Here is an 18,093-nt window from a genome sequence, read left to right on the forward strand (position 1 = left end):
ATTGTCATGTAAGTGGATTAGCACCCATTGACAAATGCCAGTTAGGCTCTGCCGTGTAAGTGGATAAGACCCCATCGACAGACCCACAAGAACTCTTGGCCACAGATCAATATCTCGCTGAGGCTCTTGAGGCGAAGCAGACTCCTAGGCAGTAGCCATGAAGTCTTCCGCCTAATCAGGTATGAACCAAGGTCTATAAATACGTACCTACAACATATGTTGTTTACCTGTATTTCAGTAGTTAGCTGTCTCTTACCCACCACCAAAGGGTGCCAATCAGCTAAGTATATATCTGTCAGGGAAGTTGAATGTCTGAAAATGATATTGTCATGATACAATAAAGTTTCATACATACTTACCTGGCAGATATATACGATAAATGGCCCACCCAGCCTCCCCGCAGGAGACAGGTGGAAGAGAGAAAATCTGATTAGAATACGGGAATGGTTCCTATTCCTGCCACCCAGCGGCAGGGCGGTAGATCACCTGACCTACCTGCGGCGTGTGCCGCGAAATTCGAATTTCTGTCGGGGACGACGGAGTCTATAGCTAAGTATATATCTGCCAAGTAAGTATGTATGAAACTTTATTGTATCATGACAATATCATTTTTTCAAGCATTATGTGTGTTAGGACTTGATACTGGATAGTTATGTGACTATGTTTTTTCTCTATATATGTAGTAAGTTCCTTTTTTTGTTTTTTATAATCATATGGGCTTATGTTATTTTTGCTGGATGTTGTATTTTTCTTTGTAGGCCATGTTAACAAAAGAGATAACTGTCTACTTTGTATATTTTGTATTGTCTTTTTGTGGACAAATTTGTACTATTAATTGTATATATTTGTCAATAAAATAACTTAACTAACTATCTGGAAGCAACTATAGAATATGGAGAAGGCTTAGGACCCCTATAACAGCTTACTGTAAGAGAGAAATGGGGATTAGTTACAATGGAGGATGAGCTGAAAGTGGGCTGGGTAAAATAATATAAAATAGTGCTACATACAATCATTAATTAAAAGTAATGAAATAATTTTTCTGGATAGAAAAATCTTGTTAGCTTCCTTTAATATCACTATCTATATATCCCTCTGTATTTCTTTGCTGACCTTTTCTAAAATATTTTACATACGTATTTTAAATACACTGGATTTCTTTGCTTATCAGAAGTATTGAAGTAATTTGGTATGCATGCTAGATGTGAAGAATGCTGAAATGAATGCAACTAATACTTATCTGTCTAACCTTGTAAAGTGGCCTCCTCATTTCTAGGGCAACTGACCCGTCACAGCCTATTCTGTACCTGTTTTCCACTTACTTGAACTTTTGTTATGCATTTGCCTGCACTTCATATCAACTTGGCTGGGCTAGTGTTGTGCAGGTATTTGCTTGCTGAACTTTTTTTTGGGTATGCTTTTGCTAATCTGCATTTCCTCTTCTGTAGGAATGAATGTGTAATCAGACTATTGCCAAGATTATGTGATGTAAGGAATATCATGCTTATTTATATGAAGAACAATTCTTTTATCGATAGGTCTTATATTATATAGGGAGTTAATTTTCTTGTGTACCAGGGTAAATTCATCGACTACATGCCTATACACACAGTCGATAATGTCAGTGTGGACATACTTACATTATATAGTTATGTATAATTCCTAAAGCAGTATAAATGCTACTATATGCTGTATATGAAATGGGAAAGCGTTCCTAAATGTAAACAATGGACTTACAAAATGAAAGCAGAAGTATAGATTTAGAAATGATTGATGTCCTTTTAATCTTATGATTCCCATTTGACTCTGATTCAAGTTTAATATCATCCATTTCCATTTGAAGTGGAAGTTTAATTAAATTACGTTTTAGTTTAATGCATACAGAACTTTACAGATTAGAGATTAGACTTTAAAATGTTACAGTAGTACAATAGATGACTTGCCAAGAACCTGTGATTTTTTAGTGAGTAAATTAGTTTTTTTTATTGTCCATTTCAATGTGAGATGGAAATTTTATACATAAAAATGCTCATTTGTTGTATACAGAAATTTATGGTAAATGTCGGAATGTAAAGTATGTATTTCAATAACACAGTAAAGAACAAACAACAAAAGATGTTTCTGGAAAGTGTTACTCAGCCTTTCACTTCCATATTTGCTACTGCCACACTCACTTTTATGTATGTTTAATTTTGAAGTAGATTTTTGGCTTTATTAGTGACGAATGGCAACAGATGAAATATGTGTTGTGTGAGGAGTGGGTGGAATACAAATTATATTACAAAATCTTTCAAAGGCTCCGGTGGTTGGAAGAGAGTAAGCTGAAATGCTTATGAGCTTGATTGATCTAGCTACTTTTTTCTTTTAATAATCTTAACTGTTTTGTATGATAATTCTTTTCTGTTGATTTATGTACAAATAACAGTCTCTCTCTCTCTCTCTCCTCTCTCTCTCTCTCTCGTCTCTACACATTCCTCTCTCTCTCTCTCCCTCTCTCCTCTCTCTCTCTCTCTCTCTCTCTCTCTCTCTCTCTCTCTCTCTCTCTCTCTCATATGCCCAGTTCTTTTTGACAGACAGATATTCAATTGCTTATGGAACCTGCAGTTTACATGTACAGTTCTCATACTGTGTACAATACCAGCTGGTCAGAAAGCTGTTCATTATGACCGAGTAGTTGTTAAACAGGTACAGAAGGTAGTTAATTGAAGTGTCTGTACTATGTTCATAATTTTATTCCCAGAATAGTTGTGTAATATCACTTTGTCATTGACAGATCTTGCTGAAAGTGACCTGCCTTACACCCATGGACTAATGAATAAAGAAAATGAAAATTTTGAAGGAAAAGAAATCTTAATTTTAGGAGGTGGAGATGGTGCATTGCTCTGGGAGCTCTTGAAGGAAAAGCCCAAGTTTGTCACAATGATTGATGTAGGTATCTGTTTCTCCTTTTTTTATACAAGATTTTGGTGAGATCCATTGACATTAAATGTCCAAATAATACCGAAAGTGATTACATTTAATAAATCTTAGTTTTTAGTTTCTCAAAATAAGTTTGCATTATTACTGTTAACAAGGTTTGTATTATTACTGTTACATTTCTTGTTGGCATATATGACGCACAGGTTTTGATGTTTTGATTTTTTGAATATTATATATACATGCTTATAGGATTTGTGTATTTGTTTTGTAGATTGATGAGGTGGTAATGGATTCTTGTCGAAAACACATGAGGTCTGTTTGTGGAGATTGTTTGGACAATTATGATGGACCCAATTACAAAGTAAGTCATAGATGAACCTTTTTTTCAGCCAATTCAGCAGCCTTCCATCTTACATGCATTAATATTTGTAAAAGACTACCTTTTTAAGCCAAAAGAAAAAACTGCTTCTAGGAAAGTTAGAAACTACATGTGAGATATTCTCTTAACGAGGAAGTAAAAATTCAATTTTTTTTTAAAATAAAATGCAGCCACCTAGTGTTGTGAAAAGAAAAATTTGGATGCCTTGCGAGGATTAGATTTTAGTACTCTGTACCAATATTGCTGCGTGCTGGTCTCACTTAGTTTGTGGTGGTCTTTTTATGATAGATATTTCAACTCAGACCAGGATAACTTGCAGAAAAACCAGGATTCATCATGGTACGATTTTGTCTTAATATTGTTGTGCCCTCTCTCTCTCTCTCTCTCTCTCTCTCTCTCTCTCTCTCTCTCTCTCTCCTCTCTCTCTCTCTCTCTCTCTCTCTCTCTCACAATTTGGAAAGTGTAAAATGTTACAAGTAGGAACAAACAACCCTTATGCCAATTACATGCTGCTTGGTAATGACATATATAAATATTGTAGAACAAGAAGAGGACCTTGGAGTCACTATTACCAAGGACTTAGAATCCACAAAACGGCCTAAAAGCTGAAAAGAAGGCGCAGAAACTAGTGGGATTCATAACAAGGCAGTTCAAATACAGAAACAAGGAAACGGTGCTGCAGCTCTACACATCAATAGTCTTACGTATTGGTAGCCTTGAGATCCCGAATACGTAAATGGAAACTATGTGAGGGAAAAAATTGGAAATAGAGTGCTTCAGACTTACCTTAGATCATTGTAAAAGGTTAAAAGGAAGGGTCAAGGTCGCCAGGAAACTCGGCTGATTAATTTACAGTATACATTTATTTACAAGAGGCTGTAAATGGCCTGGGATAAAGTAGAAGCAACTTGTCTACACGTGGACCAATCTCTCACAATAGGGAAAAGCTGGCCATAACCAGATTAACTTCAATGCTGGTTTCCAAAATTACTCATAGTTATCTTGTGTTAAGGTAGCACTTGCGAGCTAGGAGACATGGATGCGTGACTCAGCAAAGATCTGGAAAAGTTCCCAGATTAGACACAAAATAAAATAAAGACTTCTTGCACAAATTTACAGTTACTCACTTTTATCTAACACACTGGGGGAGGAACTCTATAGTGTTTAAATGAAATATTCAATGAAGTCTTGGTTTGTCTGGGACGATCACAAAAGGTGGCATGCGGCCGCGAGGCAAGGAAAAGGAACAAAGGGCTGTTCATTTGAGATTTAGGAGTTCGAATTGGAAAATGTGGAATGGTTTACTTGAATCGGAGGAAAAGAACCTTCAATATGACTGTATCTCAAGACGTACCTGGATGCCTTATATAAGTGGACCATTGTAGAAAATGGCGTCGGCTTTGTCCGAGTTCTGGGGCGCCAGTTAGCCCCTTTTGTAGGCCTTATGGGAAGGCTGGCTTGGACATCTGTCCTAGGTCACGGACTAGAGTGGACTGAGGATGAATTCAGGTGCGAATCTTCGGTGTTGGGCAGCCTATCCTTCCTTTCTGGCTGGTCATCCTGGGAACAGAACATATCACTACCAAGAGGTTTACAGGATAAAAGATCTTAAGAGTAGGCCTAAGAAGTACCTAGCTAGCTACACACTTCCTTTTGGGATATGTCCCTAAGGCTTACAGGAGTCATTATCCCCCCGCAACTAACGGCTGGTGCCGTACATGGCTATCTGGCCTTAGTTTTCCCTCCTACAGTCAGCTGATTAGGAGGAAAATGGCTGCTCTGCTAGAACTGAATAAAAATGAATTATATTTTGAAGGCGAGGGGGTCAATAAACATAATAAGAGTTAGACCTCATCTTAAATATGCATTGATATTAGACCTCATCTTGAATATGCAGTACAATTTTGGTCACCAACACAAAGAAAGGACATAAATAGATTAGAAGGGGTACAAGCAAAAGCCACAAAGTTAATTCCATGCACCGGGCAAATAGATTACCATTGACGACTAGAGAGCCTGGACATGTATGGCTTAGAAAAACGATGATTGCGAGGGCAACTAATAGAAGCATTCAAAATACTGAAAGGCAACAAAAGCAGACAGTAACCTATTTACGTTGAACAAAAAACCAACAAGAAACAATGGATAGAAACTAGAACTGAAGAGATACAACACGTCTCATTGTGTAAATTTCTTTGCGTACAAGATATGTGACGTTCAAAGATATGGCGGTTACTATTAACTCGAACAATAGAAGACTGTTGTAGGAGGAAGTACATCTCAGGCGGTCCTTAAAATACATTTATTGCAACGTTTCAAAACAAAAAGGTTTTATTTTCAAGCTGTAAAGACAGAAAACAATAAAATTATTTATAGCAGAACCAACCATCAAGAGATAAAGGACAGAAGTCAGAAGGAACAAAACAGAAATGACCAGCAACAGTTCAGGTAAAGTAAAGAGTTGTTGAGGCAGGCTGCATGTTCAATTGAGGAACAAGCTGTTTAATAAACAAGGACTCCAGAATTGTCAGTAGTTTGCCACTTGGTGCCCGCCCCAATATTTCAAAATCTTTGTATTGTATATTATGTTTGCATTTATTGGCATCTGATGTTAGAAAATTCTGGATTAGCAAGTTTGTTACCAGTTCTATAGGGCATTAGCTATAGAACTGGTAACAAACTTGCTGATGTTAGAAAATTCAGGTTTAGTAAGTTTGTTACTATTTCTATAGGGCATTAGCTATAGAACTGGAAAAAAACTTTTTAATCCCGAGTGGCAAACTACTGACAATTCTGGAGTCCTTGTTTATTTAACAGTTTGTTCCTCAACTGAACACACAGTCTTCCTCAACAACTCTACTTTTTGTGAGCTGTTGCCAGTCATTTCTGGTTTGTTCCTTCTGACTTCTGTCCTTCCATTCTCTCTTGATGATTAGTTCTGCTACAATCAGTTTTCATTTTTTTTATCTTGTTTATAATGTATTATGTCTTGTATATTTGTATTTTAGCATTTTTAATGTTAATTTTATTGTTTTCTGTCTTTAAAGCTTGAAAATGAAACCTTTGTGTTTTGAAATGTTGCAATAAATGTATCTTAAGGACCACCTGAGATATACTTCCTCCGACAACAGTCTTCCAAAATATGTTTCACAGAATAAACTGCCACCAGAAGTTGTAAACAGCAGCAGTGTGGAAGAGTTTAAAAGAAAGCTTGACAAAATCATTAGGACACTGTGAATGAACAGTAAAACCTTCTCCAAGAGATAAGTGAGTACATGGTGTCTCCTCGGATGCGCTAACAAGTCCTTGAGACATCCTAATCCTTGTAATTCTCTCTCTCTCTCTCTCTCTCTCTCTCTCTCTCTCTCTCTCTCTCTCTCTCTCTCTCTCTCTCTCTCTCTCTCTCTCTGAACCCATTTCTTCTAAGTAACTTAGAAGTATGGCTGCAAATTTCCTAGATACTTCATTCCCAATTCTGACTATTGGGATCTTCTGGTTGGCAGTTTTGTGCATGTGCTTCATGGATCCTTAGGTTCCATCAGATAGCTTGGATCCATCTTACTTTCCATCTTCTACTAACAATTGTTTTATAATGCAATAGTGAGGTTTTCCTCCTGTTAAATCTTGGAAACCTTCTTGACTCTCCGTTTCCCTTTCAGCACTGAATGACCTTATAGGTCCCAGCATTTAGCCTTTAGCCTAAATTTTATGTTCCACTTTTAGTATTCCTACTACAAACTTGGGAGCTACCTAAGTTGTCTCTGACTGCCTCTGTGAACTGAAAGTTTGTCGGTTAGGTAGATTCTACCAGGAAGAAATTGATTAAGTTGGTCAAGTCTTGGTGGTGTATGCTGGCAGGGTGCTCCCAGAGAAAACCCTACCAGCATACAAGAGCTTTTGTCACTAGTAGAAAAGAACATGGTAAGAAATGAAGAATTGGTCCCTGAGATCGAGATAGGTGCAAGATTAGCCAATTTTGGGTCTGTCTGGAAGAAATAAGGTGCTTTGAAGTGTTGCATTAAAGTTTGAAAGGAAGCATTAGCAAGCTCCAATATGTCACTCTCAATGTAATATCCCTGTGACATTCTTCTCCTTTCTGTTGGGACCTTTTTTAAGTTTGTCACACAACTTATTGAATGAACTTGACAACAGAATTGTGCAATAGTATATGTGGTCTTCTTGGAAAAGAGAAATCTGAGAAGAAATTCTCTCGAGAGTTATCTCTTCTTAAACCTAAGAAAGCTTACTTTGACTCGGAGCCACACAAGCCTCTAGTCACTACTAAAGGATCCTTCCATCCAACAACAAAGGGGACAACAATAGCAACAGCACCCCTTCAAAGCAATGATGCTCCTACCAGGGAAAAGGAAATTCAAATAGACTGTATTGAAGGCAAGGTGAGAAGTAATTTGTTGTCATAAGTTCATAATATTGATTTAATGTAGTACATATATTGCTTTTTGCAGCCACATTTAGTGTAAAATTTCATGTGTTTACTGCATAATATACTCAAATAATCGGCTCTCTGAAACCAATTGTAATCTAATTTTAGGGGTTGCATCATACACAAGATATAAAATGTGTGTGTGTGTGTGTGTGTGTATGAACTGTTAGCCCCAATTACTGTGGTACAATGGCAGTATCATTTGCAGAATTCAAATAGTAGAGTTGTACTTAAAATAATAATAATTTTAATCAAACTAATATTTTACTTACTGTATCCAATTATATCGGGTTCTGCCTATTGAAAATTAATTTAAAATATTGACCCACCAATTTCCAATAATTTTAGCTAGTAGATTAATGCTTCATGATTAACACAGAGGCTAAACTATAATGTAGACTGATCATGCATGGCTCTGCACCTGCATCAAGAGCACTCTGCATTATTATTATTAATAGGTGTTAGTTTTTCCAGACCTCTGAGTCTCAAGTAGACTCTTCTCGGGCTGGTTCTCAGGGATCAATCCTGAGAAAAAAAAAAAAAAATTTAGACTTTATTTGAGAAACCCGTCTTATTTAAAAAATTTATGATTTTATTAATTGAAAAATCCCTGCTTTCCGCAAGAATATTTTTCATTTCTGAACTCCGCAGATAAATAGATCTTTGCTGGGTCCAATCCGGGCACTCAACAAGCAAATGCTGCACTGTCATGGGTGTTTGACATCTGTTACATTTCACTGGGTCAGCATGTGGTGTTGACATCTGTTACTTTCACTGGGTCTGCACGTGGTGTTGAAATCAAGTGACCATGTGAGAATCTTGTGTCCTATACGTAGCCTTGCTAGGATCACCTCTTTTGTTCTTTCCTCTTGTGAGGATGTCCTCCATGCATAGACTTCAGTTTTTATATTTTTAAGTTTGTTTGTTGTTGGCACCGAGGCCCATTCTTCTTTCCAATCCTGGTAAATTAATGTTTTAACTGATTTTACCCAGTCTGACACTGGGGCATATGAAATTGTTGGAGGGATAGTGCAGGCTAATTTGGCAGCAGAGTCTGCATATTCATTTCCCTTTATTCCCACGTGTGCTGGGATCCAACAATATTTCCATTGATATTCCTGATTGGAGGAGTTGATGAATTTTTATTTGAATTTCCTGTACTATTTGGTTTCCTGATTTATACTGTCCTATTGCATCTATAGCGCTACGTGAGTCACTGAAAATTACAGAGACACTTGCTTTTGGCCTCAGATATCATATCTAGAGCCATCTGTAATGGCTGTTGACTTCAGCAGTAAATACTGATGATATTGAAGGTAGGCTTTTTTTACTTAACATATTTTTCGAATATGCAGATGCTCCTACTCCAACATTATTTTTGGAGCCGTCTGTATATATCATAAATTTGTCGCCTTTTTTCTTCTAATGTGCTCCAAAGCATGTTGGCGGTACATTTCCGTACTTGTCATTTGTTTTTTGAGTAGGTAAGACAGGGAGGTACATATCTTTACTCTATTTAAAATTCCATGGTGGTGGCAATTCCATTGGTGGGTGAAAAATTGGATTCATATTATGTATGTTCATTATGTATCTAGCTCTTTTTGGGAAAGAGCTAGTACTATTAACTGCTGTTACTTGATTACAGTTTTGGAAGCAGTAAGTTGCAGGAGACGATCCCGCTTGCATTGAAAGACCTCTTTGTATTGTTATTAAATTACGGTGATGTTTTAAGGGCAAAATACCTGCCTCCACCAAAGTGAGTTTGTTGGGGATGATCGGAAAGCTCCTGTGCACAATCGCACGCCTCATGGTGCACTGCATCGAGAGATTTTAATGCAGATTCTGAGGCGGATGAATATATTGGACAGCAGTAATCTATTATGGATAAGACTGTTGCCTTATATATCATTAATAAAATGTCTCGCTTTGCCTCCCAATTAGTGTGTGATAACTTTTTTAATATGGCAAGGGCTTTGATGCCCTTGGCTTTAATGTATTTGATGTGCTCTTTCCAATTTAAATGTTGATCAAATATTACTCCTAGATACTTGATTTTTGTACAAAATTGTATTTCAGTGCTATAAAGATGCAGTTTGATTGTTTGGTTCTTCATCCACCTTTTGTCTTTGTAGAAGACGATTGCTTTTGTTTTATCAGTTTGAAAATTTAAATCCAACTGAATTGCCCAACTACATATATTTGAAATGGCAGTACTGAGAACTCTCTGAGCGTGTCTCAGATTACTACTCGTATAGTAAATGACAAAAGTCCATCAACATATCAAACTGTTTTTTGTTTTAAACCACCAATTCGGTAAATTTATAGTAACGTCATTGATTGCTAAAGCAAACTGAAGTACAGCTCAAGTACATACCTTTGAGGGATTCCTTCTTCCAGTTATAGGTTACTGAGTAGGGAATTTTCTACTCTTACTTGAAAAGTTCTGTTTGTTAAGAAGTTCTTAAATAAATATTGGTAAGTGGCCCTCTTAGTCCCTTGGAGTGGAGTTTTTGCATGATGTTATGTTTCCATGTGTATCGTATGCTTTTTCTATATCAAAAAATAAAGCTACTGTTAATTTCTTTTGTTCAAAGCCTTTTTTGATATGATCTTCTAAATGTGTTAAGGGATCTAGGGTTGATCTGCCAGCTATTGAACCAGATTGTGTTGGTGTTAAAATGGATTCTTTGGTTATTACATACGTTAATCGTGCATTAACCATTTTTTCTAAGATTTGCATAGGCAACTTGTTAGAGATATCGGTCTATAATTGGATGGATTACTTGCATCCTTTCCTGGTTTGTTTATTGGAATAATTATGGCATGTTTCCATTTATCAGGAGACACGTTTTAGCCAGATACTATTGTAAAATTTTTAATAAATATGATTAGCTATAGGAGCTAATTTTTCTATCATTTCAAATGATATTTTATCATATCCTGGTGCAGAGGGATGACAAGAGTTGATGGCATTATCTAGTTCATCCATGTTAAAAATATAGCTTTATATTCCAGGTCTTCAAGAGTTTCAAAATTGAGTATTATATTTTCTTTTTTGTTTTTTTTCCTGATACTTTGAAATGTGTATCTAGGCTGGAGTAAGCAACTGATGTTTTCAAAATGTTTCCCAATTATGTTTGATATTTCATAAGTATCATGGTTTATTTTTTTTCCATTTAAATGTATTGCACTTCTTGGAGGTCTTATATGTTTTCCATTGATTTTCCTTATCTTTTGCCAGACATCCCTTGTGGATGTGTTTGAAGATATGTTTGAGACATATTCCTTCCATGATGCGATTTTTTCAGCTATTACCGTTTTTTCTAAATTTGGCTGTATTTTGTTATATAGTGGTTTAATGTGGTTAATTGTTATGTTTGTTATAACTATTTTGTTTAATATGTTATACATATAGGGCATTTTGTTGAGTGATTTAAGGGCGAGTTTTGAGTCTGTTTAGAATTGCGACTCAATATATGTTTTATTTTTTACTTAATGTTGTTAATGTTGGATTCCACCATGGGACAGGGGATTTTGTGGAATGTGTTTTGGTTTTTGGAATAACTTTTATCTGCAGCATTTATTATGAAGTTTGAGAAGGATTCACATGTAGTATTTGTGATCTTCATTATGTGGGAATGGTGGTATGTTTCGTGTGTATAGGAAAAATATTTATCCCAGTTAGCTTTTTTTGGATTTATAAATCTTGTAGGTGGCAATATTTTGACATTACTTAAGTAGTTCAGAATGATTGGGAAATGGTCACTTGTGTATGAATCGTTCTAGGATCGTTCCATTCAAATTTCTCCGCTACATCATTTGAACATAATGAAATGTCAATTGAAGAAAAGGTTAGGTGTGTATTTGAAAAATATGTTGGAACTTCACTTTCATTGAGACAATACAGGTTGTGTTTCATTATAGTATTCTCTATGTTGATTCCGGATGTGTCAGTGGGGTTATTAATATCCCATAATGGATTATGTGCATTAAAATCTCCTACTATAAGTAGTGGTTCCTGTATACTTTTGCTAATAAGTTCAGAAAAATCACTGAAATTTGCATTGAAATTTGGTTGGTTTATATAAACCTTACAAATAGTAATTTTACTTTTATCAGGCATATACAGTTTAATTGATGTTATTTGATATGGCATAGATGGTATGTCAACAGGTTCATATGTAATGCTATTATGACGTATATGGCTGTGCCTAATTTTCCACCGTCAGTTGGTGAATAACAGGAACAATTTTATAGTGTTGGATATTTGTAGGGTTACCTCCTATATGTTGTAGACATATGCACATTGGGTTGTGGTCTCGTATGATTCTTTTGTAATTCACCAGACGTAGTCGGGTTAAGAGACCATTATATTCCTTGAATTGATTTTATATTCCATTATTGGGAGGAATTGGTGTTAAATTCTGTAAATTGATTGCTGATTTTTACTTTATCTCGTAGTTTATATGCATTTGAATTTATTTTGTGGTTTTTTTAATCGTTGTATTTGTGTATGTTGGTTATAGATTCTGCAAGTTGTTTGTTTTTTCATAGTTGAATATTAATAAGTCTATTTTTGATTTTATAATTTCCTTTTTGTATTTTAAGGATTCAGAACATAATTCGTTCTCATGTTGGTGTGTTAAAGGGCACCTCCTTAATTTGGTAAATTGTCAATACAATTTCGTACTGTGTCCTCTGTCTTGTGAGTTAGTTGGTTATATGTACTTACAAAGCATTCATTACAACCACAAGATGAAGCATGTTTGGTAATGTTAATTATTGGTTTCAGAAGTTTTTGGTCTAGCTTTAGAAATTTCTGGTTTTGTAATTCTATTGTTCCTTTTCTGTAGTGATAAGGACTGTTGGTTTGAGGGGTTTATTGTTTTGTTGTTGTTAATGGGATATTTCGGTCTTGTGGATGGTTGGGGGTGATAGTTTATATTTTTGGTTTGGTTTAATGGTATGATTTTCATTAGTATTATTTGATGGAACTTGTAAAGAGTGATCTTTACTGTCAGATGTTGGCTGTTTGATTGAGATTGAGGGTAATTGTGTATTTCCACTTGTGATGAGGTTAGTTTAATATCCTTTTTAAAATGTTCTCCTGGTGTAGTTGGAGTCTCTCTGGATTGATTGTAATTTTCAATATTTACCTTTTTTCCCTTAGGTGGGGTTCTTTCTAGAATTCTTTTCTTTTTGCCAGTTCGATTATCATCATTATTTAATTCTTCTTCTATTGGAAGTTCTTTTCCATGGATAACTGAATCATCTATGTTAGTGGTGGTATTGGTAGTTGTAATATCACTTTATTTTGTGTTTCAGTATTATTGGTATGAAATCCAGTTTTCCCTGTTTATACTATCTTGTTTGTCATTGTGCTGTTTGATGTCTTGATTTTTAGTCACATTTGAAAAGGTGGGGGTTTTGGATGGATTGTTAACGCCTCTTACTTTTAGCTCAAGTCTGGCTTCCATGACTGACATTCCTGTCCTATTTTATTAACAACTGAAGTTTCTGTGTTTATATTGGTAAAATGAACACTCCTTAGATTTTGCGTGATGGGCTAGTCCACAATTAATACATTTTGATTGATTACAGTTCCAATTAGTGGTATGGTCATCTGATGCCACAGACTGCACATATAGCTTTATTACGGCATCTTTTGTATGTGTCCATACCTTGAGCACTGTGTACATTGTAATGGTTTAGGAACAAAAGGACAACTTCTCTATTTTGTCCAAGAATTTTTTATTTTTTTTTAAATGGTAAGTCTTGGCCTGTAAATTTTATTTTGGCAATGTTGATATTTTTACTTTTATCTTTCCTACTTGAAATAGAGTATATTTCTAAATCGTGGATATTGTATATCTCAATTTTAGGGAGTCTAGCAATAGTTGTTTTGAAGGAAGCTCCTGCTCGCTATTGGGTAGGATGACTGTACCCTGTACATAATTCAATGTTTCGTGCTTGTAATTATTATTTACCTTTATATATTTATTTCTGTTATACTTAAAAAGGCAGTGGACTGCTTTTTATTGGTTACTTGGATAAGCATTCATTGTCCTTGATGTGTCTGCATTCCATGTCTTGTGTTGGATATATGTTAAGTAATTTGTTTTCTAGCATCGCTGCTGAGATTTTGTTGTCAGCTTTGAGGACTAGAAATCTTGACCAATTATCTGGTCCAAAAGAGGTCATCAAAATGTACAATGTGGGATTAAGTCGGTAATTTTTGTTTCTTTTTTGGTCCTTGTTTTATGTATGTTGCTTGTCTATTGTGATTTTTATATTTTTCTGTATTGCTGGGAGGATTGTGATCAGTGTGTGGTAAGAGTGTATACGTGGTATGATGGAGAATTTTGCCTCAACATCGGGATCGTCTACCGCTTCGAAGAGGAGACAAAGGAAATGCCCAGGAGTCGTGCTTCCCTTGTTTTCTAGGTTCCTAACCTCGGTGTCGACGGATCCTCATCCAACGTGTAGTAGGTGCAAGGGAAAACGTATGTACGGTTACTAATCCGTGTTCTGTTTGTCGCGGTTTGTCGTGGAACAGTGGAAGAAGTTCTATGGGAAAAGCCAATACAAAAGTAAAGGGGTGACGCCATCTTTGGATGACCAAACCTTACCGGCTTCTTTTGTATCGGTAATAAACCAGGCTGCTCCATATGTTTCTCCACCTGCTTTTGAATTGTCTCATACCCCTTCGGTTTCTCCTAGTCGGTTCTGTATCGGAAACGTCAGGAGGGGCCTCCCCTTGGGTAATTTTATGATAATTTGCACTCTCCTTTGTTCCCAGCAAGTAGAGGGGGAGATCGCCATCTTTGTTCCAGGCTCCTGCTACGCAAGGCGCATAGGTTAGATGGTACGTGGTCAGCGCTAGGCCTACCAGGCGTAACCAACCTTGGATGGTCTGCTTGCGCATTATATGACGTCACGGTTCCGGAGCAGGGGCCGGCAGCGCTGAATGTTCCTCATCCCCCCCGGGCTTGCAATTTATGGGAATTAATGCCGCTGCTTCTCCATCCCACTCAGTATTTACAGCGATGCAGAACGTGGGAGGTAATTTGGCAGCAAACGTGCGGTTACCAGCAGAAACCTCTCAGTCTCTCCCTACGAAGAGCGATGACGTCACAACATACGTCACACTCTGAGATGGCAGGCGTGATGACGTCACAGACCGATTCTCGCCTTTTTCGCTGCACCCAGACGCTAATACGCCTTCTGATCCGTCAATGCAAACTGTAATGCAGAAGTTACAGGATATAGAGGAGAGAATGAATAAGAGAGACAAAAAGAAAAAGTGTGATTCGCCTTCTTCGTCTTCTTCCTCTAGTTCGGCGTCATCGCTAAGTCCGATAACGTCACGGCGAGCGCCAGTCAAGCGTTGGAGGAGGATTCGGGAGTCCTAGCGGATCCTCGGGCCAAGAGGAGAAGAATCAATTCTTCCTCTCCTTCGGACGAAGACCGTCATTTCCAAGTCAGCAAGAAGGTCGGAAAACAAAAATCAGTGGCTATTAAGCACAAGGTTGCCAGACGAAGCCGGTTCGCAAGAGTCCGAACAAGCGAGAGAGGTGACGGCCGGCGAGCTAGCGGCCGAGGCGGAGTGCCAGTTCGGATCGCAAAAACTGCGATACCTCTGGTAAAATCGACGTTGGCGGCGAAAGGTGCAGCAGAGGATGGAATGCAGATCCCAGTTTCGCCGTAAGGCCGTTCAAAATACGTACGAAGGACGATAAGGCTCCTATTAAAAGTACAAAAAAATAGAGAGTTGGCAACCTCGGCGGATACGTTCGTGGAAGGCAGTGTCCGTCTGGATAGAAGGCCGAGGCCTGGCTCGCCGACGCTCGAAAACGATGCCAATGCTAATAAAGACGAACTTACCTCTGTCTTAAGGGAGCCTTCATCTTGGAGATCTAGACGAGATTCTCGCTCTAGATCCGTGAGCAGAGAAAGAGTGAGACGTTTCTCGTTCCCCTGCTGACTATCTGGGATCGAGCCAACAGCGGCCAGCAAAGATCAAAGAGGCCGCGGCCGTAGGGGCAGGCGGCCGTGGAATTCCGGGCCGTCTGTCGAAGAATAGAGGCGAGACAACATCTCTCGTGACGGAGAGTGGTACACTAAGAGCCGGAGGAAGGAGAAAACCAAGAGTTTCTGGCCTCGTATGCAGGTGTTATTGATTTGATTCGTCAATTCAATAGCCTTTCGGAGAAGACAGAAACACCGGCCAGTATGCTTCCTCCTGGAATTGACATGGCGTTTGACTAAAGAGGGATACCAAGGTGTCGTATGAATTGCCTTGCTCGAGTCATGCGGAATCGGTCTTGCAACACGTAAACGCAAAGATTGCAGGGAGGGATAATTCCTTAAGATCTAATAGATCATTTAAATTTATTCCCCCTCCAATGATAAAGCAAAGGAAATATTATACGACACCGAAGGTCCCTTTGCTGTCTAGACAAATGAACCCTAATGTTGTAAGGTTAAGGCCTGGATTAACCTTGGATCAGGTTAAAATGGAGTGCCCTTCGATGACGTACCAAGAGGCTGCCACGTTAGAAGCAACAGCTTCTTCTGTCTTTCAGGCTGCGTCCTGGTTAGACCTTTGGTCAACAGCAGTGGCGAAAATTGCATCTCGGAAGCAACAAGGAAAGTAGTAGATGAACCATTGTTCATTAGATTACTACAGTCAGGGTCCAAGGCGATTGCGTACCTGACAAACGTAAGTGCCAATGTTTGGGCAAATATCCTGCTAATGAGGAGAGATGCAGCATTGGCTAGACTAAGCCGCAATGTGGATTTGGATTCCCTGTTAGCAATGAGGAATGGGGATATCTTGGAATCGCAACTACTGTTGCCAGAGGTCATACTGGAAGAAGCGATAGATAGAAGAAGGATGGACACTAACGATAGGTTGGTGCACAGGCAGTTAGGAAAACCTCTAACAGTCAAACTATTCCTTTGGAGGGAAGACAACAGCAGATGTCTCGAAAGAAACCAGTGAGACATAGCATCCCTAATAGAGTCACAAGACCCTCTTCCCCAAAGAGGATAACTCATCGGCCCTTTCACAATAGAAACAACAGAGGAAGGGGCAATAGGGGAAGGAAGGGGGAGAGGCTCAAGAAGATAGGATGGGCGCCTCCATCACTCGGCCACACCAGTGGGGGGTTGCCTGGCAAATCACTGGAAGGTGTGGCAGGAACTAGGGCAGAGCAGTGGGTGGTGGATGTTTCTCAGGATCGTGTATTTGATTCCGTTCGAGGTAACCCGCCCCTGACAGATCAACCATTACCCCATGTCACTTATGCCCACAGATCTCAGAAGGCCACTATTCTGCAGGACGAAGTGAAGAAGATGATGGAAAAAGGAGCTGTGCAACAAGTATGCAGTCCACAAAAAGGCTTCTACAGCAGGATTTTCCTGGTACCCAAATCCAACGGGGAGTGGAGGACAGTAATAGACCTGTCAACGCTGAATCTGTTTATAAGGAAAACCAGTTTCAAGATGGAAACTCCGAAAACGGTTCTACAAGCAGTCAGAATCGGAGACTTTATGCTGACAGTCGATCTAAAGGACGCATACTTTCAGATACCAGTCCATCAGTCTTCAAGGAAATTTCTCGCTTCAGTCTTGCAGGGAAAGCTTTCGAGTTCAAGGTCCTGTGCTTCGGATTGACAACGTCTCCTCAAGTTTTTACAAGAGTGTTCACCCATCGTGTCGGCATGGGCGCACGCTCAGGGGATCAGGCTGATAAGATATCTGGACGATTGGCTGGTGATAGCAAAGTCCAGGGAGAAAATTACTCAGGGACAGGGCGACCCTCCTGCAGCTTTGTCACAGCCTAGGTATTGTGGTGAATCAGCAGAAGTCGCAGCTGGATCCAAGTCAACGTTTGGAATATCTGGGAATGGTGATAACACAACACAAGCCAAGTATTCCCGACGACCAAGAGAGTACAGAAATGCAAACAAGTGGTGAATGCCTTTCTGGGAAAGCAGACACAGCCAGCAAGACAGTGGCAGGTGGTGCTGGGAATCCTAACCTCCCTGGAGAAGCTAGTACCACAAGGAAGGCTACACCTTCGGTCCCTACAATGGAGGATGAAGGAGTTTGGTCACCAACAGTAGATCACCCGTACGAGCAAATTCCCTTGTCGGCAGAAGTGAGGAAAGACTTGCTGGTGGTGTGGACGACGACAATCTGACAGTGGGTGTCCCCCGTTCTTCAACAATCCTCCCCAGACCTCTTGCTGTTCTCGGATGCATCACTAGAAGGCTGGGGAGCCCATATGGAGGAGTTGATGGTGTCAGCAAAATGGAGTTGCAAGGACAGAGAACTCCATATAAAC

General features: G+C 38.7%; 1 protein-coding gene across 3 annotated transcripts in view; it reads left to right on the plus strand.

Annotated features, from left to right (window-relative positions):
• LOC135201414 (spermine synthase-like) overlaps positions 1-18,093 on the plus strand; it is an 85,280-nt gene that overhangs the window by 45,245 nt on the left and 21,942 nt on the right. For all 3 annotated transcript variants that reach the window (XM_064230319.1, XM_064230320.1, XM_064230321.1), the window contains 2 exons: positions 2,774-2,928; positions 3,191-3,280. In XM_064230319.1, the coding sequence (XP_064086389.1) occupies positions 2,774-2,928; positions 3,191-3,280 (245 nt within the window). The remainder of the gene's footprint in view (positions 1-2,773; positions 2,929-3,190; positions 3,281-18,093) is intronic.

The sequence above is a fragment of the Macrobrachium nipponense genome, chromosome 28 (assembly GCF_015104395.2).
Source record: "Macrobrachium nipponense isolate FS-2020 chromosome 28, ASM1510439v2, whole genome shotgun sequence".
Classification (NCBI taxonomy): domain Eukaryota; kingdom Metazoa; phylum Arthropoda; class Malacostraca; order Decapoda; family Palaemonidae; genus Macrobrachium; species Macrobrachium nipponense.